At 33.6% G+C, this 24,973-nt stretch overlaps 1 protein-coding gene across 1 annotated transcript; it reads right to left on the bottom strand.

The window, feature by feature from the left end:
- Positions 1-2,677: 2,677 nt before the first annotated feature.
- On the bottom strand, positions 2,678-23,219 carry DAT (Sodium-dependent dopamine transporter). Its single transcript, XM_089699447.1, has 12 exons — positions 23,156-23,219; positions 17,171-17,344; positions 8,092-8,226; positions 7,068-7,222; positions 6,634-6,737; positions 6,329-6,467; positions 6,120-6,254; positions 5,936-6,039; positions 5,611-5,848; positions 5,167-5,395; positions 4,763-5,031; positions 2,678-4,597 (listed from the first exon to the last, which is right to left on the bottom strand). The coding sequence occupies exons 2-12, from the start codon at positions 17,313-17,315 to the stop codon at positions 4,439-4,441; spliced, it is 1,812 nt and encodes a 603-aa protein (XP_089555573.1). The 5' UTR covers positions 17,316-17,344; positions 23,156-23,219; the 3' UTR covers positions 2,678-4,438.
- Between the last annotated feature and the right edge of the window lie 1,754 nt (positions 23,220-24,973).

Genomic DNA, 24,973 nt, shown 5'->3' with positions numbered 1-24,973 from the left:
ATTTTCTTTAATTTTATGCAAAATATTAAAATTAAATAAAATAATTGGGCAATTTTATAATCTTAACTAGATGCGTTGAGCGCATGTTTGAACGATAAATTATTTATCATTTAATCTGACGCGACAGACGTCGCATCGTCCTTCTTAACTTCTTAACTCCGTAACTTCGCGCAAATTATCAAACCTGCCCCCCTAGTCAAGTGGCTTTCTGTTAGCGTAGCGTTCAATAGAATAGACTACGAATGTATGAGATTGACGCACAGACATGTATATTTAAGTAGACAACGCAAGTACCGCGATCTGTATGAAAACCAAGCGTGTCATATTTTTTGTACTGACCTTGACGCGTTATGACGTCACGAGCGCTTTTTTGTGATGTTAATTTCATTTTACGCTAAATCGATTAGGCCGCCACTCACGCGGCGATTCTAGTATCGTCCTATCCCATCGAAGTAAATCGAAAGAAATCAGATCAAACTAGATCTATGTCTAAGAGGTAGTCAAATAAATGAATCGTAATCGATTACTAAATCGATTCAAGACAGAAAAATGATAATTACCATAGACAGAGGGATGATAAAATAAAGTTATAAACCTTTTAATATTCTAACAAGTAAACTAATGTGTTTTAGCTTTTTCTTACATATGTCCATTGAGTTACCATGTACTACGTACATCGAAAGAAAGTAATGAAACTGTCAATCAATCAATCTTTATGTCCCGTTGCATCGATCCATTTTCCTTTTATGTTCGGGTTACTTGGAAAACTGAAAAAACAAACATAGTATAAGCAATAAGGAGTTTTCTTAAAAAACTCCCAAGATGACACTTTAACTAATGGCGTCCATGTCATAATATTTATTTTTAGTACCTTTGTATTAAAATACTTAAAAGTTCTAGGTCAAGTCGTATTAAATGACAAAAAAAATCTATGCCTTTTTTTCTGAAAAATTGCTCCTTCAAATTATCATTTTTCTGTTCGATTATAAAATCGATTAGAATCGAGAACTGTTGCATCAAATGAACATCACTAACCACAAAATTGGACAGAAAAATGAGAACAGAAAAATGAGAAGACGCTATTCATTGCTTGTTATCATACGACGCGATCTTTACCGTCCCAAGTAAAAGCCGCAATGTATTCCGAATCATTTCGTATGATTTGGTATCCGTGTTTGTCACGATCGTTTTCCACAGATATTCTTTATTTGATTTTAAAATAAATAGTGCATATTCTGATTAGAAAATTACTTACCGGTGGAAGGAAACATCTCTGCTAACTCGGCCACTCACAGCTGTGGAGTTTCTACAGTTTATAACGGCGCAATTCGGCATTTTACTTTATTCAGCTTCACGTCTTTCCTTGGCAAACTGCAAGCGCGGACTGAGTGTAGGCCAGCGTCAAGTAAGTTTCATAAACTTAGTTTGGACACGGGAAGTACATACACTCGCTTAGTCTATCTTGATACATGTCTGTGGATTGACGTAACCTGTAGATACGTTTATCTACAGCCTACGTCAATCTCATACATTCGTAGTCTATTCTATTGAACGCTACGCTAACAAAAGCCACTTGACTAGGGGGGCAGTTTACATGGCCGTTATGTTTTCGCATTTTCTTAATTTTTTTGGCGCAAATTTCTTGAATTTTCTATCATAAGATCCTTCTGATATCTTTAATACAAGTTAACTACTCGGTAACTTAGCTAAGATGAAGTATTTGATTGAATAAATCAATTTGAATTTGAATTTCTCCTGACAATAACGAACAGATCAAAATAAGAATTATCGAAATCGGTCACGCTTGATGCCCTGATCAAGGGAAATAGGGATTCATTTTTATATATAAAGAGTATAAGTTTTATTGAAGAGGTTACAAAAAGAGTATCTACCTAATGCCACCAAAGACGGTATACTATTAACTATAACATCTTTGAAAGCCGCAGGTAGAAAGTAATTTAAAAATTAATAATTTTCCTTTTAAATGAGAAGCTAAGATGAATGTTCTTTTTTCAAATAATTAAGGTGCTTAATTTGTGCAACATCTCACTCGATTCAAAGTGGGAATCATGAAGAAACAAAATTTTAATCCAATATATCCTAATCCATATAACTAACATTCAAATATGAACTTGAAAATGATGGTAGATATAGGCGCCCGCAGCTGCGACTGCTTTTTTCAAATTTCTAGACCTTAATTATACCTAAAACCGTCTCGGAGAACTAATAAATCTATCAAAATCTTTTCTGTAGTTTTAAAGATCTATCGTACAAAGGGGGACAGTGGGAAGCAATTTGGTTTAATATTCTGTAGTGATAGAGCACCAATATTATATTATCATTTAATAATATGACTCGGGAATAAAATAAAATCTGCCATACAATAAAATTGTTTGTGAGTGATTGAACGTGCAATGCATAGTGCATTTAGGGCCGATTTTTCAATGCTTGGATAAAACTTATTCGTCGAATAATGTATAAAACTGCCATTTTAAAAACGTATTCTAATTGCCTGTATTTGACAGTTTACGTGACATTTTAATATTATCCTGTAATACTTTATTGGACGGATAAGTTTTATCCAAGCATTGAAAAATCGGCCCTTAATGAGGTTGCGAAATAAAACAACATTTGAGTCTATCATACAAATACATTTATTCTACACTCAATTGTCATAATGGCTGGTATGACGATTGATTTTATTAAATATATTTTAAATCTAAGAATCAAGAGATCAAGATAAATATAGCTAGAATAAATATGAAATTCTACTGAGAATAACATGATGAGATATTATTTTTTTAAATACATATGACTACTAGTAAACATTTGAGAGAGAAAAATATATGTTTGTTGATACTTTAAGGAAACTACTAAGTTCTTAGACAAAAAATCTAACTTGAAAGTCAAAACTCTATTATTGATTTTAATTATAAAGCTTCATCTACATCCATAAACCGTAATGTGTGGAACGTGTCCTACCTATACAAAACACATCGTGTTTTTAACATACCCTTACTTACCTAAAATATATTATAAAAATCAATTAATTAACATTAAAACAATTCATCAATCCGCATTGCCCAAGTCGGAGTGATGAATAGTGTAAATAATTCAAAAAATGACACAAAAATGTACTAAAAATGGAGCACCTAAAAATATTTTTTCACAACATCGAGAGATAAAATTGAAGAAGAGCAAAATGTCTAATTTTCTACGTAATAACAAGACAGTATAATAAATGTATTAGTACTACAATAAAGAGAGATTAATATAGAGAAGAGTATTCAACACGAAGTTATTGATTTCGTATAATTTATATATGTAAGAGAATTATTACTAGTTAAAATATAGATTAAACAGTGGGTATATGAACTATGCACGACACCAATTTAAAATATTATAGTTTTTTTTTACCTACGTGTACTATTATCTACACAGCATTTTATTTCGAGTTTCGAAAGAGAACAATATAACATCATAGACTATTCTAGGTTAAATCTAATATTAAATATAGAGTTCACACATTCACTTCATTCACTCTTCTTAACTACTTCAATAAATATTTTAAGTTATGAAATAAGCATAGCATGAAGCTTTATTCTTATATCTATTTAAGCAGCATACCTACCTATAATTATTTTTTTATCTGTAACTCATCTGTGACAATATTTTTGTAGTTGATCTGTAGGTACTAAAGCTATGTGTCATATTTTGGCGCCAATACAAAAAAAAGTGTAAGTAACTAAATATTATTTGCGTTTGGTTCATCTATTAAAAAGCAGTATTTATAAAATTAGACCCATTCTTGATAGGCATATCGTAAGTAGAAGCAGTTTTAACTATTTCTAATTGTTCCAGCGTCAACCTTATGCTCATAATATTTTTAAAATCTACATCTATAACATCGACGGTTTGCTGAATATTATTATATTACTTATACCACAGCACTTATAATAATACTGAATGTGAATATAAGATAAGTAATAACTATAATAGCTATAGCCTATTGTATCAGCTATTTGATTCCACGCCGATTATAAATTAAGTACTTAATCTAACTTACTTTAATATAGAGTTAATTATTATTATATTATTTATTCTAGTACAAAAATAGGCAAATCAAAAAAGCTTATTTATAAATAAACACAGCGTAAATGTTTTCATAAATATTTCCCTTTTGGTATATTTAACGGTGCCAACCGTAGTTCAAAGACCTTGACAATAAAATTATAATCATGATACAGCATAAAATAACATTCGAATATTCGACCTGGTTCTAAAGCAATACCTTTACATTATGATACTTGATTATAATATCTACTAATTTGCCGAAATATTATTTTACTTATTTTTTTTTATTTGCCGCCATTTTGAACTGGGTACGCCATTTTTTATCTGGAAACTAAACATAGTAGACGTCGAAGGATAGTTGGGCTCACACGAGCGCGGGCTGTGTTGGCGTGGTCGCGGGTGGTGAGGTGGGTGTGGTGACAGCTGAGGTGAGTCGAACACCACCACTCTCAGAGACCACGACCCCGTTGTGGACAGTGCTGTTTTCCGTGTCTGCGTATGGTGTGGTTAAGATGTGCAGTCGCTGTTAAAGGCAATTGTCAATTAATAAGAAGGACTATTAATAAGGACTAGAAGGGAAATTGAAGCTAGATTTTTTTTATATAGATTTTCTGTAGAGACAGAAAATTGGAGTTTAAGCTGTTTAAGAAGAATTTTTAATTTTGGTTACCGTGTGATGATTCCTTACCTCGAAAAAGGTTCCCTTAGTTGTCAGAATTTTATAAATCGCAACAGTCGGTATACAAATGACGCTCGATCCAGCGATCGCCCAGCCCAAAGCATTCGCCCACCAAGGATACACATAGCCTTCATATTGCAAGGGTTCATAGTCCAGTAAACCGTAAACAGTGATGAAGAGAAGGAAGGCCGGAGCAGCGAAACGCCAGCAGATTCTCCAGTATAGACCTGGCTTGAAACCTATCATGTCGCGAATGTCCTCACAAAACCTTTCTGTGCCTGAAATGAAAAGAAGTTTTAGAGAGATTATTATTATACCAGAAAAAAAAGCGAAAAAAAAATGTAACTTGCATCACTAAAATAATAATGTTGAAGATATAGAAAAAATGTGATTGAATAAAAATATTCAATTACCATAAATCCAGGATACAGCGATTGCCTCGAAGAAAACGGCCACCAACATGGAATATCCAGCTGCATATCGATCTAAAAGTTGGAAGAAATAGAAGCCGCCCTTTGTGCACGACGTCAATCCCACGATAAAGTACAGTGTGAAAAGACACGCCACAAAGATCTCTCGGTGCCGCCCGATAGGAGGGTACTCATCGCTTAAAGCTGTTATTATAGCTTCCGAGCCGCCGAACTAAAAGCATTGGAAAATAACATTATCTTCACAACTTCAAAGACAGCAAGATTTTTTTACAATAGTGTTTCGTATATCAAAACTGAAAAGGGAAATTCGTTTAAATAATACTTTTAGCTATTTATTTAGTACGATGTGCACAAGCAGGTAAGTAATTACTGATACTCAATGAATATTATGTATGATGTCAATTTTGCACAACGTAGGTAACTTACTGAGCTATCCAATCCCAAAGTAAGCAACATCATGAAGAATATCAATGCCCAAAACGTAGAGCCTGGCATAGTTGCGATAGCAGCTGGATAGACCACGAACACCAAACCTGGTCCCTCTGTGGCTACATCCTGAACATCTTTACCCGAAGTATACGCCATATAACCAAGAACACTGAAGATCACAAACCCAGCGATAAAAGACGTGCAAGAATTAATCACACTGGTCAATATTGCGTCCCTGAAAAGAAGAAATATAGTGTTAGTATTCAATCCAATACATGTTAAAAAGGAAATTAAATTGGGTGTAATTATAATAGTTAGGTACTTGTAAACGTTGTTATGATATTTGTTGTAAGATGCATAAGCCAGAAGAACTCCAAAACCAGGGCCCAAGGAGAAGAATACTTGAGTAGCCGCATCAACCCAAACCTGGAAGTTTAAATTCCTTATTTAAAACATGTTCTATAGAAGTAGGAGTTACAATATAAATACAAATCTCAATATTTTACCTGTGGTTGTGTTATAGCCTCAAAGTTAGGGCTGAGATAATATGCAATGCCTGTAGCTGAACCGGGAAGCGTTATTCCTCGTACCAAAAGTATGAGCAACACAGCGTATGGAAATAATGCAGTAAACCAAACCACCTACAAAAAAACAGACCTATTGAGTATTTAAGTCCTCCGTGAATACAATCATTCTAAATATCTATAAGACATACTTTGCCAGATGTACTAATGCCTTTCCATAGAGAAAAATAACAGATGATGTAAACCGCTAGAAGACATAACGCCATATCCCATTTTATTGCGCCAAGATCGTGAAGGCCTTCGCTCCCCTGAAGTTCTAAAATTGCCCGACTGCAAAAAAAAATTGTATTAATACAAGATTTCCCATCGTCGGAATATTAAGTGTACCTATGAAAAACCATAAGTTCCATTGCGCTTAGTACGCCTACGGCATTACATCCTCTACTGTCGAACCTTTATTAACACTTACTAACTAATAATGTAAAAATATATTTACTTGAAATACTCCGACGCCGCTGAAGTAAACGGTGTGGCTGGAGGTGGATTAGAAGAATTCTGACGGGTCCTATTTGCGTTTATCACCTCCCAATTGGCTTCGAACTAAAGATATTATAATCTGATTAAAACCTGATATATAAATTGAGCACAAAAATAAAGTTTGTAAAAATTTGTTTTATTAGTCCATTTTGGAGTATGTGTCCATAGTAAACCATAACCACTTGATATCGTACATCGTGAATTGCAATAATACAATACGATCGTAAATACAAATATGAATATTTTTATTTTTGAATTTATTTTGGAATATGGGAACTTTTGGTACCTAATCAAGATGATTTTGTAAATCGCAAATCAATGTCCGACTCCTCAATTATTCCACAAAATTAAATAAAATTTTAGTCACTACTGCTACATAATTATTGAACTTACTGGTTGACAAGATGGCGTGTTCCATTCGTTGTTACAGTTAGTCCACGGCAGCATAGTCGTAAAAGAGGCGAAGAAGAAACGCAAAGCCCAAGCTATGATCACGTTGTAGTAAAAATCAACATAAAAGGCGATCAGGACCACGGCGTAACCTATACCTATAATAAAATATTGTTATTTAAATTATCTTCTAGTTGAAGAGAAGAGGGCTTGCTTACGCTGGTTATTTAGCATTTTTTTACTGACTATTTTCACTCTTTTTTTTCAAACTATTTATCGGTCCAAAAACTGATCTACCTAATGAGAATCATTTGATAATATATCTTATATTATCAAATAATTAATTTATCAATTTGAAGAAGGTTTATTTGAAATTTAACCTTAAACTAATTTCAGTTATAATGCCGTATCATATTTTGATAAAATGCAATCATTTTGCAACGCACTCTACGTCCAAACTCACTTAAAAAAGAGTTACAACAAAAGAAACCGCTTAGACAATTTATTCCGCGCCATTACCAATTTTATTTCTCCTCAAAAATCATATCGCATGAAGCCACTCAGCGTAGAGACGTGACAATCGAGTAAAATGAAATCACTGAACATAAGCCGGGCTCGCAAATCTGCAGAGCCTTTGAAAAGCGTATGGGCGAGCACTTAAGGGGGACCCAGAAATGGTGTCAATTATGGACCGTAGGTAAGTGCTCCGGAATTACACTTGGAATCTATTTTATTTTAAATCGTTTCTAGGTAGAGTTGTGATCTGGGAAAAGCAATAAAATAAAGCACGGCAGTGAAATTTGCCAGATAAAAGATTTTATTACACAATTAATTAAGTAACTACTTTACTTTTAAAATTTAGTTTTTGAAGAGCTTTTTTCAGCAGCTTCTGTGCAGCAGTGCAGTTTATAATTTTCATAATATTTCATGAAATAAATCAAACAAAATAATGAAATGTGTAATAATGTTCCTGCTTAGTTAAATAATAGAACAGTGTTTGCATGAGATCATAATTTTCCTTACTTACCTTTAAATAACGGAACCAGCCTTCCCCAGCAAGTGATAGCTCCCTTCCGATGAAATTGTCCGAGAGCCAACTCCATGTAGAACAAAGGTATGCCTCCCACCATCAACATGATGCAATATGGCACCAAGAACGCCCCTATAATAATTTAATTATCTTAAAAGTCACAGTAACATACTAACATACCTACGCATAAATTCTCTTTGGCTGCGACGGTGTTTCGACAGGAGACATGCAAATCAAATAAAAGACTAGTGCTAAGTGAGAAGTACATATTATAAAACGTACTTATGTTTTCTTTCAAAGTTTTATCCCCAATCAGTCGTAAATAAACAGGAAATGTTACTATTTTTCCTTTTAAATCACGAAAATTAGCAGCATGACACTCGCATAGAAAAGTGATTAGCTAGATCTCTCTGTGACTCTTTAACTATTCTTTTTTAATTTTCATTTAATAATATATTTTCCAGTGGCTGCTTTCTTTTCGTTCCTTGTGTTTCGTAATTAAAATTGTAGGTATGTACTTTAATAGAAAAGACTTAATCATAGCTAGATAAGTAATACTTCACAACGCTATAACAATGAACGCAATTGAAATTAAAAGCGAAGCTTACGCTACAATCTTATCAATAATCCTCTTAGTGCGAATAAATTTTTTGCTCGCCACTTTTCTCGAAGATTCCGAAGCAATCTCAGATCATAGGTCGCAATTCTCGAGACAATAATTTCATATTGGCGGGAGGGCGACGCAAATTGCGGTAATTGGCCTTTTAAGAGTCGCATTTACTTTGAACAAGCTTTTATGAAACTTGAGACGCGCACAATAGTCACTGTGCTGTATAAGACATAATAGACATATCCTTTGCTCGATACAACTTGAATATTTATTTTTGTCGATAGTTTCATTGCCTTGAATAGCATTCATTTTAGAGAAAGAAGTGTTAATTAGCCTAGCTATGGATTAAAAGTAGACATATCTAGAGTAATAAAATATCATTGAACTTAAATCGTAGATGCTCCGTGGTAGGTACTCTAATTTAAAAAATAAGAAAAATATATATGTACCTAGGTACATCAGTAATTAAAGACACAGATAATACTATACAAGTAAAAAAGATTATAAAGTTCCTAATTTGGTCGTAAGTCAAATCCTGACGAAATAGGTTTTAATATAGTTTTATAAGGACTGGAAAATTTAGGATAGATAACTAATGATATTATTAACTAGCTGTGCCCCGCCGTTTCACCCGCATTGTTCCGCTCCTGTTGGTCGCGTGATGATACATAGGCATAGCCTATATAGCCTTCTGCATCTGCCTTCCTCGATAAATGGGCTATATAGTTAACACCGAAAGAATTTTTCAAATCGGATCAGTAGTTCCTGAGATTAGCGGGTTCAAATAAACAAACAGACAAACTCTTCAGCTTTAATACATTAGTCTAAATAAAAAAATATGTCTATCGCACTGACTGAAATCTTCAATATAAACATCTATAAATAGATACAAGAGATGAGTTAAAACAGTAGATAAAGACATAAAACGGCAATTTCTGTATTACAATTGTGAAATGAGACACTTCCGTTAATTCTCTTCACGATTATGGTCCAATCAGTAGCAATTTACAATATGACTTTACATTTCCACACGTTGTTGGCGCATTATTAGAAAAGAGCTGATGCATCCCACAGTCCACAGACACCACATTGTAAGCGCTCTCTGCGCAAAATGCAGCAAATTTTTGATTAACGTAGGCTAAATTATAATAGGAAGACACGTATACTATCTTCAATGTTTAAATCATTTGCTGGGAACTATATTTCTTTGTAAGTATATATATGAATTAAAATTAAAACATGTAACAGATTACACTCTATGCTAATACACATATTATGTTAGCTACATTATAATCGTACTATCCTAACAAACTTGTCTAAAATCTTCAATAACCAAAAGCCATGGCCACTTCTCCCCATACTTATTTATGAAATGTCTTAAGAGATAATATAGCAATCTCGCTTTAATCTGAAATCATCGCTTTTTCCCATAAGCAGCTCTTATAAATCAAGTGGCATGGAGGCAGGGGAGAGGATTTACTTTATTGCCAGATGCAACAGGTCGCGAATATAAGAGGATAAAATCTGCCAACTATAGGTACGTCCAAAGTATCTTAATGTGGCAAGCGCATTTTACTTGGTGAAGTTATTTTATTCAATGACTGAAATATACGAACGAAGGTATAATGAAATTACCGTAAAAACGCAGTGCCTAGTTAACCGTAATAATCATAACGATTTTTTTTAATTTTACTGCTATGGTTGCACTTGAACCTAAGAAAAAATAAAATAAATTGAATGAACAATCTTATGCTGGTTACGTTATCAAATAATCGTCAATGTAACATTAGAAATTAAAGCTGTAGTTTATTTGTATGCTATTCAAATAGCAGTAATGTTAAAATTATCCTGTAAAAATAAACTTTTAGATTTAGAGCATTTGCGTATCCACACACAACTATACTAAAATTTGCTATAAATATCCAATTAGATTTTAGGATAGGTACTTACTATAAAATATAGAAATAAGTGAAAGTTCTTAGACTCAGTTCCTTGAAGATAAAGTTTTATATTTTAAACGTTTGAATCTGGACTGTATAAGAATCTCAGCATTCGAGTCCCTTGGGCCACGGCAGCGTAGTGGGATGATTGGGTATTATGAGATTTCCATCGGAACAGTATTAAATCATCCGCAAGACCCTTCGATACTTATCGGTATTGTTTCCATTTCAACTGGAAATGAGTTTATTTGTGCCGATTGATAAATAAATCTTGCTCGGTAGTCAATAAAATATGGGTGAGGATTCGATTAATTTTATAGTTGTCTGACAAGTGTTAACGAAATATAATTTATAACGGTTCTTCTGTTTATTGTTAAAATTGAAAAATGTAATTTTCTTCCAACTCAAAACGTCAAAGCGTATATAAGCGATTGTGTACATAAGTAAGTTCTTATATTTACTTTTAAGATAATTTATAGTGTCCGACCGAAACTGGTTTTCAGGCCGAAACCGAAACCGAAACCGAATGTTCGGCCGTGACTTCAGTTTCGGCCGAAACCGAAACCGAAACCGAAACTCACGTGGTCAAGTATGAAATTTCTAAAAATACTGAACTTTGGTGCATTTTACCTATTATTTTGCCTTAATTAGGGCATGAAATGAAAACACAGTATATTAAATTTGTTGTAATCAGTGATTTAATATAAAATAAAAGAATAATATTTTAAAAATATTAATAATAACAATTTTAATTTTTATTATTTTTTCAAATTAAGTTCTCACTAAAATCAGTCATCTAAGGCCCTTCGCTCATGGAGCTACTCAAAAATGACTGAACTAATCAGTAATTACGATTACAAACCAGTTACAAATTGTATCTCGCATACAAAGCTACTCAAGTTATAAGGTTTCAGTCACTTCTGTTATTTGCTCGTTCATTTTTATCATAAAAAACAAAGAAACTCGGGAAACCAGTAGCGTGGAGACCGGCACGACGCGTCGCGCGTGATTGGTTGCTAACGCGTTACTCACCAGTTAGTAACTAGTCGCGTCGTGTGCGAATCTCCATAGAACATGTATGGGCTGTGACGCTCAGGCAACTCGTTCCTTAGTAATTTGAGTTTGTGACTAGTTCTTTTTGAGTAGCTCCATGAGCGAAGGGCCTAAATCAAATCAGTAATTGTTACTAAGTTTTGGTATTTTGAGATCTTTCTCTTTATTAAAGAGTCTTTAATACTGTGGATTGGTATTTGTACTTAGAAGAATAATCAGTCTCTTTTAGGTACCTCTTATATAAAAATAATAATTATTAATTATTACTATTACACCCAGTTCCTATCTCAACATAGATAATCAAAAATTGTTTCCACCAGCGTGGGTCAACCAACGCTTTGACAGCGTCCGTCAAAGCGTTGCCGAGGAAAACGAAGTTAGGCAAGCGTGAACGTGTGTGAACTAAGTTCACTGAACTTGCGAAATAAGTTTCGGTTTCGGCAAAAGTTTCGGCCGATTTGGCCGAAACCGAAACTGCGGCCGAAACTTAATTTTTGGCCGAAACTCGGCCGAAACCGAAACCGAAACCGAAAGTTCGGTCGGACACTAATAATTTAATAACCACGCAATTTCAAATTCAATTCAGTACACAAAGCCTATTATTGCATTACGAGGAACTAGTAATTAGTGTGGATGGCTTGATCGAAAATGTCATTTCCTCATACCCTACCGCAGCTTGTAACCGACGCGTGACTGATGGATGTGACCCCTGCGCTATGATGAAGTAGCGACTCAATTAACGCCTGTATTCACTGACCAAATCCCTACACACTGATTGATACCACATTCAGGGGAAATATCTGTGCCTCCAGTGAATAAGGGAATAACTCAAAAACAGCACTTTTCAGGAGAGACAAAAAACTATATATCAATACTAAATCTTTATTAATTCAAAATTTTAAGCTTGTATGTGTAAGATATGATGTTAGACTATATTTTTACATATGAACACATATTGTAACAACCCCATAAATATACTTTTTTCGTGTTTTTTTGTAGTTGTGGCCTTATGAACGAGTACTTCATGGAATAACTCAATGTATTCACATACTTTTTTTTTTACTCTTTGCAATATAACGACTTATGCCCTTATGCACTATGTTCATAGTCGCACAACACGACTTATATTATTGCCAGTTTTGGTTTTATAGAAATGATGTGACTTATTATGCTTGAAATTTGTGTACTTTATGACTCAATTGAGGCATTTTAGTGGAAAAACTATGCACGTAGCTTGAAAAATGAATGAAATCAACGGTTTTTTTTTATCGTTATTAGATAATAAAAACAAAACAAAATTTAGATATTTATGCATTTAACCCTAGAAGTCCAATCTACGTAAATTTGACGTATGAACTCTTCTATATTTACCATCGAATCGCTGCAAAATCCAGAACCAACTTATTAGCCGTCTAGACCTAGCAGTACATAGTTGGCTCATCCAGGTAAATTCCGCAATTTGGTTATAAAGAGGATGTTGTGCGTCATTGTCGTATAATTAGGCTTTTCGTAACTTTTAAGATTGTTTCAAATTTTTATTTTGTGATTTATTTGAATAATTTTTTTCCAAGTCACGTTTCACATGATATCTATAGTATTATACTATAGATTGAGTATAAAATGGGATCCAGACAACTTTTATACTAGGACGAAATACCTTCAATTTTAGTAAATGACGATTATTGTCCTCCGCTGGATTTGGACTTCAAGCAAGGGGATTGGGTGGCTGAAGATGTTGTCCGGAGTAAAACCGAATATGTTATGGGGTTTTGTTACCCATGTATAATGAAAGTCGTAGATTGTAAAATAAACGTTTAATCGATCTTTCAATAATACAGTACTATGTTGTTAATGCTATACAGTGTTTCACCAGTCACCACAATGAGTCTAGTCTGTACAGGTTAGCAGGAGACAATCATTGAGTATTGGTATTAAATACGTATCAACTGCGTATTGCGTTTTGCGTATTAACTATTGTCCTAGTGAAAATTAATCGTCGAATCAATTTAAAATTCGATCAAGTGCGTTCCGTTTCGGAACGCCACAGATAATAAAATATAGATAATAAAAGTGGCAACGCCACAATGTCATGGTGGTATACATTGAGGATACAAGCACTATAAAGAGATAAGAGAAGCCCGAAAACCATATTCCTGTATGTTCAGTTAATACAGGAAAAGTTATAGGTGGTCAGTGGCGATATTTTACGGCATGATATAGAATTTTAACAATTTCTATATCATATGATGTTAAAATAATGTAGATAAATAAAGAAAATACAATGAGCCGCAAAGATTTTATGAAAAAATTAAGCACAGATTTGAAGGTGCCTTGGATGCAAATACGACTTGTGGCACGCACTTTGAAGAGACTCTACGTGACAAAAGCCCAATTTTTTCAAAATATGTGGTACCAGAGTATCCATAAAATGTTTACGAAAATGCAGGACCAAAGAAGTATCGATATTGCGGATTTTTTTCCTATAAAAAAGGCAAATTACCAAAGCACAGTGGCTAAAACGCTATATGCGGAGAAAACAATATTCATAATTGTCAAGACTGGTTATAAATACTTTTTTTATGCGACTATTATAGACTATTGTATTATTGTCTTGATTAATGTAGTTCGATAATTAAAAAAAAAAAAGATTAAAAACGAGTTATTTTTTAAAAACTTACCCAATTATAAGAAGAAAATATAAGTTTAACATTTTTGTTGGTTTTTTTAGATGATTCAATTATCGTTCTGTATTTATATAAACAAAGAGTATAATATTATTAAATGAACTTAATGTGTTAACTGTATTTTTAATATCTATTGCAAAAAATAGTTAATTTCCATAGAAATATATTAGTATCCCAAGTTAACTGATAAATACCTTTTTTAAAAAATATAAAGATTTGTTGTTGCAGATTTATTGAAAAAACGATTTAAATGTGGATTTAAAAATAATAAGGAATAGTGTGTGTTGTTTCCGTGCAGTATTCAATTAATAGACCAATAGCAACATGGCATTAATGCCAAACTGTCTCATGTCGTCACTTGAACCAATGACACTAAAAGAGTTGTTCCTTTATGCTCATGTTAGAAAAATGACACAAATGCGTTTATACTAAAATAGTGTTAGGACTGATGGAACAAAATGAATTAAGTCTTTATTCAAAAAGTATAACTACACATACGTCTTTGTGTTCGTGGGTACTTTTGACTCGAGACGAATAGTTCCTTTGCGATTGCCTAAAATGATGGATAAGGTAACTTATACCGTTAATCACACCCTACTTATACCGTTTGGGTCATTCGAAAAAATGGGTTAGGACACAGCTAGAGATATGACCTTTTGATATGTTGTGTATTTTGACGAGCTGAATCCAATGGTGCAATAAAAACCAAAGGGAATAACTCGTCTTACTCCCTTATTCACTGGAGGCACAGATATTTACGTGTAACATTTCTAACTCCATCATCTTTTATCGTTTATTCTCAAAGTTCATATATCATTATCCACGCTGGAAAATTATCCGCCGCTTCCATATTTATAATATCAAAACTAGTTTTACAGTCCAGCGCCGCACAAAATTGAATTAGACTGCCAAAGGCGATGCCATAAGCGCAAAGGCCGCGTTAAATAAATTTCCGGTGCGATCCTTGGCAGGACATCAGACGCAGGATAATAATATCAGCTGCAGAGTAGAGAATTGCCATGTAATTAGATCACAGAGACCGATCGGCATCGGATGACCTCCTCACTCTATTACCTTATTACCCTCCTATTATTGCGTTACTAATTTTCCTGCACGTCGTGAAGCTAACTAAGTTTCTCAGAGCGTCGCGCAAAGGGCGCGCTTTGATTGTCAATTACATGCTCTTGGACGGCAAAGGGCTGCTGACAAAGTGAAGGAAAGGGACGTAATTAGTATTGGAAACTTTGTTTTCTAGGAAGTGGCTGTGCGCTGTGATGCGACGATAGCTTTGAAGAATATTATATGTAAAATATTAGTCAGTGTCGTAACTTATGCCTTATTGTATTGTAAACTAGTAGAAATTTAAATTAAATATTTGTAATTTGTATAACATGGGATCCGAATGAAATAAAGAACATAAAAAAATAAGATTCGCATAAATACCATAAATATAGTGGTTTACATTCTGAGTTTCCAATTGCCAGTAAGGAATTAATTCAGATGCCCATCCAGAACAATAGGAAGAAAATTCCTCTTCTAATACTCAAAGATATTTCGTGTTCAATTAGTAAGTATAAGCACTCTCTAGATGTAGTCGAGAACAGTGGAACTGGGGGTTGGCGATTACGACTCAAGTACCATATAGGTACACGTCCTGCATACAATCAACTATACGAGAAATGCAAGGCGTTGTGCACAGTAGATATAGTAAATACAAATTCTATTCTAAGGTCCAAGGTCAAAAAAAATTTTGATTTGACTGAATCAACCTTTTTTTTAAACCATGAAAATTTCATCGAAGAAATGCCTTTTTAAATATTTCTAGTTAAGATTTGAAAATTAGAATTTTCTTTATATTTCATAGAGATCGATTTTTAGGAATATATTTCGTACAATCTACATGAATATTATCATATTCTTATTAAATTAATATCAGAGCTCAGATGCTGAGAAAAACTCCCATTTCCCAAGTATACTTAATTAAAATCTGCCCTGTACATAAGACACTCTACAGTATATCACTCAAACAAAGCGTAGATATAGGTACATCCAGAAAAGGGGTTGAAATCAGTCAATAAGAAGAGTGCATATTGACTGCAAATAGCAAAGTGAACGCGTCTCAAGCTCACAAGGCGACAATTAGCGCGGAGGCAAGAGACACTTAACATTGAGCCTTGAGGTCGTTTCACACGCTTGTCCTCCCGCCTCTTACACCTCAACACCGGATTTTACCTTTCACGTAGATCTAACGTAATCACGGGAAAGGATAAGTGAATCTGTTCGATGACTCAATTTAGGATTGAGCTTTTTGTACTTCTCCTGCGATATGTATTCGAATCATGGAATCCATAGGCTGATCAGAAGTTTGAGTATCATAAGAAAAAATATTTGTGAAAGTGAAACATACCTAATAATGAAATTGTTATTTCCATGGTGTCATGTGGATTTAAAAAACTAAGTACATTACTATGTAATAACAATTAATATTATACAATTTTATTTCCTTTCGACTGATTTGATCAATTTATTTACCTACAGATAGTAAAACAAAGTCATAAAACCATTTAGTTCTTGATAAAATTTCATTTTTGTATTACATATTTGTAGCGTTATAAAATGATTATGTTCCTGAAATCTTCCCTAAAATACGAATATAGATCACCAATCAAAATGTTCTATTAAATTAGTTCTTGCTGAAAATTTCTATTTAATTAAGTTCCCACTGAAAGAAAAATAAGAGCGCGTCTCTTCTGCTTCTCGTCGACACAACCTGTATAAATACCACTTACCTCCCCCATTTTTGTAGCACAGATAGGGAAAGCGCCACACATTGGCCAGGTCGACAGCAAACCCGATGACGGAGAGCAGAAAGTCGACCTTCTTCCCCCATGTCTCGCGCTCGCCGCCGCCCGGCGTCGGCGTCTTCAGCGCCATCCTACTGGCCGCTGGCGCGCCGCCACGATCTAAGGAGAAACCATCGGATAAGACTAATCAGGGCACAAATATATATAACTAGCTGTGCCCTGCGGTTTTACCCACAGTGCTCCACTACTGTTGGTCCTAGCGTGATGATATACAGTGTGGAAGTTTTCGATGGGCCCTGGAGGGAAAGTACTTTAAAATACTCAAGTCTGAAGATAACAAATTTTGCTAAGAAAACATTCTATTATTTTTAAAAAGAAATAGAACTGCTGTAGATGAAATGGAAGGCTGAAAAGGCTGTACAGCTATGGATTGTAGGAGTAGGACAGAAAAAAGTTCGTGTCAGTTTTTTTGGGTTTAAGCAAGAGCGCTTTAATAGCCGTCATAAAATACGTATTTCAACTACAAACAAAAATCGTTAAAATCTCTTCAACTATGCTTCAGTTTTGTACGTTTTCCAAGGAAGCCGAACTTCTTTATATTATATGCTGTTACAACGTGCCCATTCCCAAAATTCCTATTACCTACTACCCCTCATAGAGTAGGTAATATTTATATCACCTATTATTATGACAATCATATTCGAATTCTACATTTAAAAAACATCATAATTGGGGCTTAACCTTTGCCCCATGAGTCCCAAATAATCGTCGTCCACTTCATTAAGCACTGGAGTGTGGTGACAAATGTACCGCCATGACAGAGGACTCTCTATTGGGCTGACCGATAGGGTTGGCGCTTTGTTGGAAATGTTTATTATTTGTTGTGTATTTCCTCTTAATTTAACCAAATACCTATATAATAGTATTTTCTAGTGTTTGATTTTACGCGAGTATTATACATTTATAAATTAAATATTTAACGGATTTTAAACGCAATTTATTCATTATATTATTTTTTCGACGTTTCGCACACTTTGCAGCGGGAATGGTCACAAGGAGACTATAGGCAGATATTATTTAATAACAGGCCAAAAATGAGAGAAGATCATGATACAGGTTAATAATGTTCTTATATATCACTATCTCTATCAGAATATAACTTTAGAAAGCGTTTTATTTCTCTTTTTGATTAAATGTTGTTGTTTAATGTATGTATCGCATATAATGTACGTAATACATATTGATATAACTTTGGTAGATAAATAAGAGATTAAAATGTTTATTATCCAAGTAAACTTGGGGGTTGATTTTCATAAGCCTCTATCTTTCGCTCTTTATGAAAACTGTTAAAATTATCACTGCTTACCTATAGTATTTTATCTTTTTTCAAACGAAACGTAGGTAGGTAATTTTAAATAGAATGATTATTATTTATCTAATATCTTTTTTAGCAAATGGAATTATTAAAATTTATATGCTGTTAACCGCGGTTTCATCCATGTACTTAGTCAATTCGCAACATTTTCTACATGTTTAAACGTAGTAAAAAGTAGCATCATTTGCTAGCCACCTAACTATCTCCAGACTTAAATTAGTATATCATAAAATCGCACCGTCCGATTATAATTATGATTAAAATCGCTTCGTTGCGATGCGAAAGAAAGAAAGAATAAAAAAGAACACAGCTGCTTATTTAAAATTTAAGAAAAGTTTATAAATACGCCTAATAATATCACCAACTATATAATTTTTTTTTTAAATACTGAAAAAATTATTATCAAACGCGCTAAACGGTAGAAAATTACAGGATGAAGGTAAGAAACGAAGTACAATTTGACCCCAATTTTATTTCATTGACAATAAAACGTTTAACTTATAATGTTTCTATTTTGCGTCATCATCAAAAGAAAAGACTTTCCGGCTACTATTTGACATCATTCAAAACGGAATACCCATCTTTCTTGTTTGGTAAAAAAATCAACGTAATATAATATAAGATTCGAAATTGCTTTTTACAAAAAATTTAAAGACACCTAATACGACAAAAGATTCACACTATTTTTCATATTCAAATTTAAAATTAAGTAAATAAATTTTAGTAGCAACCCTATCGCTTTAAAGCGCAGAGGCGATAAGCACGTGTCATTGGCAACCCATCGGTTTCCGAAAAACCCTTCTCATCAACTGTTCTAGTGTGTCCATAAATTGGATTTCGTTTATATTGCACCGGTATTTCTTTGCGCATTATTTCTTGCATAACGATTTTCTAGTAGGTACCTATGTGTTATAATATTATATTTAGATAAGTTTTTTCTTCGTCTTTAAACATTATCTATTATTTTATGTATAGAACTTATAAATTATGTTACACATCTATATAGAGAAGAGACCAATTATTATCAAGAAATGTTGATAAGCATGTAATTTTTTTTAATAGTCAGATATTTGAAAGCTCTGTACTTAGGTACATATTTTTATATTTTTATAAAAAAATATATACATATTTTGTACAATATTTTATAAACTTAACAATTTTTTCCTTTTACAATCTTATCTTCAATTGAAATAGTTCTACAATATGGCGACTGTTTTTTTATCGAACTTTCTTTTATCCAGAAAAAGGTTATGCTTATGCTGACAGGTCTCTTAGAGCAGATATCGTCCGAATTAGTATCTAAGTACACTAGACACAATCCCATTTTTAGGGTTCCGTAGCCAAAATGGCAAAAACGGAACCCTTATAGTTTCGTCATGTCCGTCTGTCCGTCTGTCCGTCTGTCCGTCTGTCACAGCCGATTTACTCGGAAACTATAAGTACTACAGTGATGAAATTTGATGGGAATATGTGTTGTATGAACCGCTACAAAAATATGACACTAAATAGTAAAAAAAAGAATTGGGGGTGGGGCCCCCCATACATGTAACTGAGGGATGAAATTTTTTTTTTCGATGTACATACCCGTGTGGGGTATCAATGGAAAGGTCTTTTAAAATGATATAAAGTTTTCTAAAAAACATTTTTCTTAAAGTGAACGGTTTTTGAGATATCAGCTCTCAAAGTCGTAAAAAGTATGTCCCCCCCCCTCTATTTTTATAACTACGGGGTATAAAATTCTAAAAAAAATAGAGGTGATGCATGCTAATTAACTCTTTCAACGATTTTTGGTTTGATCAAAGTATCTCTTATAGTTTTTGAGATAGGTTGATTTAACTGTAATTTATTATATTTGCTGCTACGGAACCCTTTGTGCGCGAGCCCGACTCGCACTTGGCCGGTTTTTTTTTAATTATTTAAATTGGTTTATAACTAGAAAAAGCTCTGTATTTTTCTTTAAAAAAAGGTAGATTTTATTCAACACAGCTCTACCAATATAATCTTTCGAATATCTTTTCTTATCTTTCGATTTTCATTCGAAGGTGGATAATACTTAACAAACAATTGTTTTAGTAAGATCAGTACCAGATAGACACGTGGCCAAAGAGACATTTCTGACTTCAGTGAGTTAGATGGTCGAATGATTTGATGGTTCACTCAGAAAACTCCTCTACTACATCAGTATCAAATTTTCCCTTAGTAAAATAATTTTTTTATCAATATAATATGGACTCACGTTTAAATAATTGTAGGAAACCCAATGGAAGGTTTTTTAATGAGTTTCATAGTCCTACGTAGGTATCTAATACCTAATTAATATTTTATTGAATGACTAGCATTCCGCCCGCGGCTTCGCCCGCGTTTTCAAAGAAAAACCTGTTCCCGTAGGATTTCCGGGATAAAACCTATCCTATGTCCTTTCTCGGGTATCAAAATATCTCTATACCAAATTTCATGCAAATTGGTTCAGTAGTTAAGGCTTGATTGAGTAACAGACAGACAGACAGAGCTACTTTCGCATTTATAATATTAGTATGGATCACACAGCAGTGCCATATGTATGGATATAAATTAAAATATCAGTCGCTATCAGAGTCAATACACGCAACATCAGATGCAAGAGTCGAAGAATTTATTCTTTTGTACATACTTAAATTTAATTTGCACAACATGTCGCTGGATGGCTGGAAATCGATACATGATCCTGATTCCTTAAAATGTTGTGCAGCCAACAAAGTTCCATTCACTGTATCTATCATTAATTTATTTCGAATTTTTGTTTTCATTAGATTGACGTGACTGAATACTCGATCGCATTCGAAAAAAAGTTTAATGCTCGTTCAAGTTTAAAAATGGTTGGATGAGTGCATTATGAATAAAAAAAAAGTTTAAGGCTTGTTCAAATCTAAAAGATTGTTATTGTTTTTTTATATCAACAAATAAAATTAATTAAAATCGGAATTTTTTTTTCCATGTTATTCTGATATTTGAAAAGATCGTATATTTTGCGTACGATTAGGAAATTACGATCATACATCGTACCAAAGCCAAAAAGGTCGTATAAATACGATTTAAATAGTACGATTGGCAACACTGGAGCCGACCGCGCGAGTAAGCCGCGCGGCAAGTTTATTTCGTGATCTTAACCCCCCTCCCGTACCCCTGCCCGAGTGACGCCTACAACGCATAGCTAGCCGAATACAGTTTATTTTTTAATTTTTTTTTAACTCGTGATATCTTTTGAATGGATTGTCAGAATCGAATAATTCAAAAAGTAATATAAAGATATTGAAGCAGTCTTAAATAATACATCGTTTATTTTGATAAGGGTTAATACCAAGGTACAAATAAAGAGCTTTTTGTAGCGGTGGTATTTTAATTTCTTTTTTTCAATAAAAAAACGCTTATTGTGACATGACTGTAATAGTTAGAGATATGCTGCCGCTGATTTTTTGTAGATAATGGTGTGTTCTAAAAAAATGTAGTATATCATTTTGTTCTATCATCAATAGTTTTCGCAGAGCACGCGATGTAAGGTAGTTTTTTGATATTTTTTTCACACCTTGGATTACGTTATCGTAATTTTAGTAAGGATGCCTATTTTTTTTGAAAATGAAATATAGCCTATGTCACTCAGAAATGATGTAGCTTTCCAACAGTGAAAGAATTTTTCAAATCTGCCAAGTAGTTTCGGAGCCTATTCAATTCATACAAACAAACAAACAAAAAATCAAACCTTTCCTCTTTATAATATTTGTATAGAAAAAAAAATTTAGTTATCCTTCTAGGAAAAAATATTGAGAATTGTTACCTAGTTATATTTTGTGATAATTTGTCTCGTACCTAACTTACATATACTTTTGTAACGCATATTTATATTTTGTTTATTATAAAAATAATATTTTCAATTGAAATTTACCTACTTCAAAGATTATTACCTAGTAAAAACAGTAAAAGTATCTATCTACTACGCACTACGAAGACCAAAAGGAGAGTAAAATAAATTCAATAGGTAAGCACGATGACTTTTTAGTTAGGAATGTATTACATTTACAATTTTCATGGATAAGGAATCCCATTTATTTTATTTGCTATATATTTAAAAAATAATAAAATGTCATTATGAAATTATTAATAGGTACCTAGTACCTACCGGTAAAATGGTAGGTAAAATATTTTTAATAATAATTTTTAGTAGGTAGAGTTTGGCTTAAATTAAATACTGTTTGTTTTTTAATAGGATAATAACTGCAGATCAATTTTTTTTTTATTGAATTTACCGATGTAAAAATAAACCTCACACATGACACAGGATAAATTCAGCTTTCTATTTGCGAAAGACTTTTAAAAACCATTCAGTTTTTTTTTTAGTTTTTCCAACAAAACTAACTAAGCCTCTATATTTTTCAAATCAAATATTTATATTTATTTTAATTGCAATCACCCCAGAAAAAATTCAATCAAAAATAACCTCACACAGGAAAATTGAATTTCTATTAGCGAAAGAAATTCCAAAACCAAAAATTACTGAACCATTTTTTTACTCTATCCAGCAAATCTTTACCCTTTTGAAAAATTAAAAAAAAAGAACTTACGTGCGGTTCGGCGGCACAGTTCGCGCCATGACCACGCCGCGCAGCAGCCGACCAAGTTATGTGCGATCCAACGCCGCTCTCTTGTAGGCGGAGCGAGCTTTGACACCACGCCTCTCGATTATCCGCTTTTTCACACAGACCTTGGTAAAGGCTGTTGCAGACTGGGATTGGTGGTAATTAGTAGGAAAAGCTTGACGTGATGGAGTAAATTACTGAGAGAATGTGTGTAAAGAAATTCGTGAGCACAATAGGGGACTAATTCATAGGACTAACTACTAAGCCTAGGCTCTGCGTAAAAGCTTAAGGATTTTAATAACAACCGTAAATGACTGGAACAAGAATTGAAAAAAGTGCTTTCTCCAGCGTTAGGAAAATTGAATTGATTCAATATGATATTCATTGCTAAGTGTGAATAGGCATGAATGATGAATCTCTTTTTACACGCTTTATATTAGCTTCACCTGTATGTTTGTAACCGACTTCTTTGGGCGCGATTTTGACCCACTTTAAACGGCCAGATTTCGTTCAAACTTTGTAGATTTATTGAGGACCGATGACAATACACTAATTTGATAAAATAAATAATAGTTAAAAAAAAATAAAAAACACGCGTTTTATAGAAAACCGAACTAAAAGCGTGTTTTTTAGTTTTTTTTAACTATTATTATTTTAATAGGTACCTAAGTAGTACAAAATTTACCTTTGTACGAATTATCATCGACATATCATAGATACTTACAGCCAAACAAACCACTAAAATATTATTATATAATTTGATTTTGAATTTTGATGCTGATTTAACCATGCAAAATAAATCTTTTATTTAATTCCAACTTTGCTTCTCCTATTTTCTGAGTAAACAACAACAGAAGCTTACCTTATTATATCATTGTCTTATTTTCTTTTCTATGTATCTTCGCTTTTTATCCACACTTATGACGCTCACTCATCAGCAACTAAAAATCACACAACCAACGAGCAAAATTATCGGAAATTAAATACTTCAATTAAGAAGGCGTGCCACAACGTAGGCGGCGCCTAACCACGCCTGTCACATGCGACCCACTTCTCGTACAAAGTATTAGAACATGATGAATATACCACTCTAATGCTATACTTGTGACCTACATTGTACGCCACACCCTGAGAACTTGCCTTTCCTGGTAAATGGTTCTGGCACTTTTTAAAGAATGGCGGAAACGGACTGGAAATAAAAATGTCTACGATTCTATAAAGGAATTAATGCCTAGTAGAACCGAGGGGTCCTGGGTTCGATTCCCGGTGGAGACGAAGGAAAAAAATGTCTCGGTCTGGCAGGACACAGAAGGCTAATCACCTACTTGTCCCTAAAGAAAATCGATCAGTGAAACAGATGTATGAATAATGCATCTGCCCCTTACCCCACTACGGGGACACGGGACTTCACTTTACCTTTGTGTATGGCTGTATTATATTTTATTTAACTGATCACAATATTATGTAGAATTGTATAATGTGGTCTGTGGATTGTGATCTAAGAGCCGCGGTGGGGGATTTACCATTCACTGGTCACTTTTTTGATAGGCAAGGGATAGGCATACTATGTACTTGTATATAAATTATATTTAATAAAAAATACGTCTCATCTGGTAACAAGATCGAGAAGGTCGATCATCTACTGTCTCCTCTACTATTCGCTGAGTTTCGATAGTACCGGTAGGTACTAGTATGAATCTAATCTGTGGTACCTAGTACCAAGTGATAGAGTAGGTACCTAGGTATACCTACTAAGTAATATATGTATAAATATCATGGCTATATCCGGATCAAAACAATAAA

The sequence above is a fragment of the Colias philodice genome, chromosome 9, assembly GCF_061535455.1.
Source record: "Colias philodice isolate Cphi_HAF_F1 chromosome 9, ilColPhil1 Martin Lab GWU primary, whole genome shotgun sequence".
In the NCBI taxonomy this organism is placed as follows: domain Eukaryota; kingdom Metazoa; phylum Arthropoda; class Insecta; order Lepidoptera; family Pieridae; genus Colias; species Colias philodice.
Note: the sequence above shows the minus strand (reverse complement) of the source record. Positions and strands in the feature narration are given on the sequence as shown.

Excerpts from the sequence above, each read along its gene's own strand:
- DAT (XM_089699447.1), bottom strand. The coding sequence starts at position 17,315 with ATGGCGCTGAAGACGCCGACGCCGGGCGGCGGCGAGCGCGAGACATGG. Across the intron at positions 6,255-6,328 it reads GCATTAGTACATCTGGCAAA|GTGGTTTGGTTTACTGCATT; the intron begins GTATGTCTTATA and ends GTTTTTTTGTAG. Across the intron at positions 5,032-5,166 it reads CGCTGTATCCTGGATTTATG|GCACAGAAAGGTTTTGTGAG; the intron begins GTAATTGAATAT and ends TTTTCATTTCAG.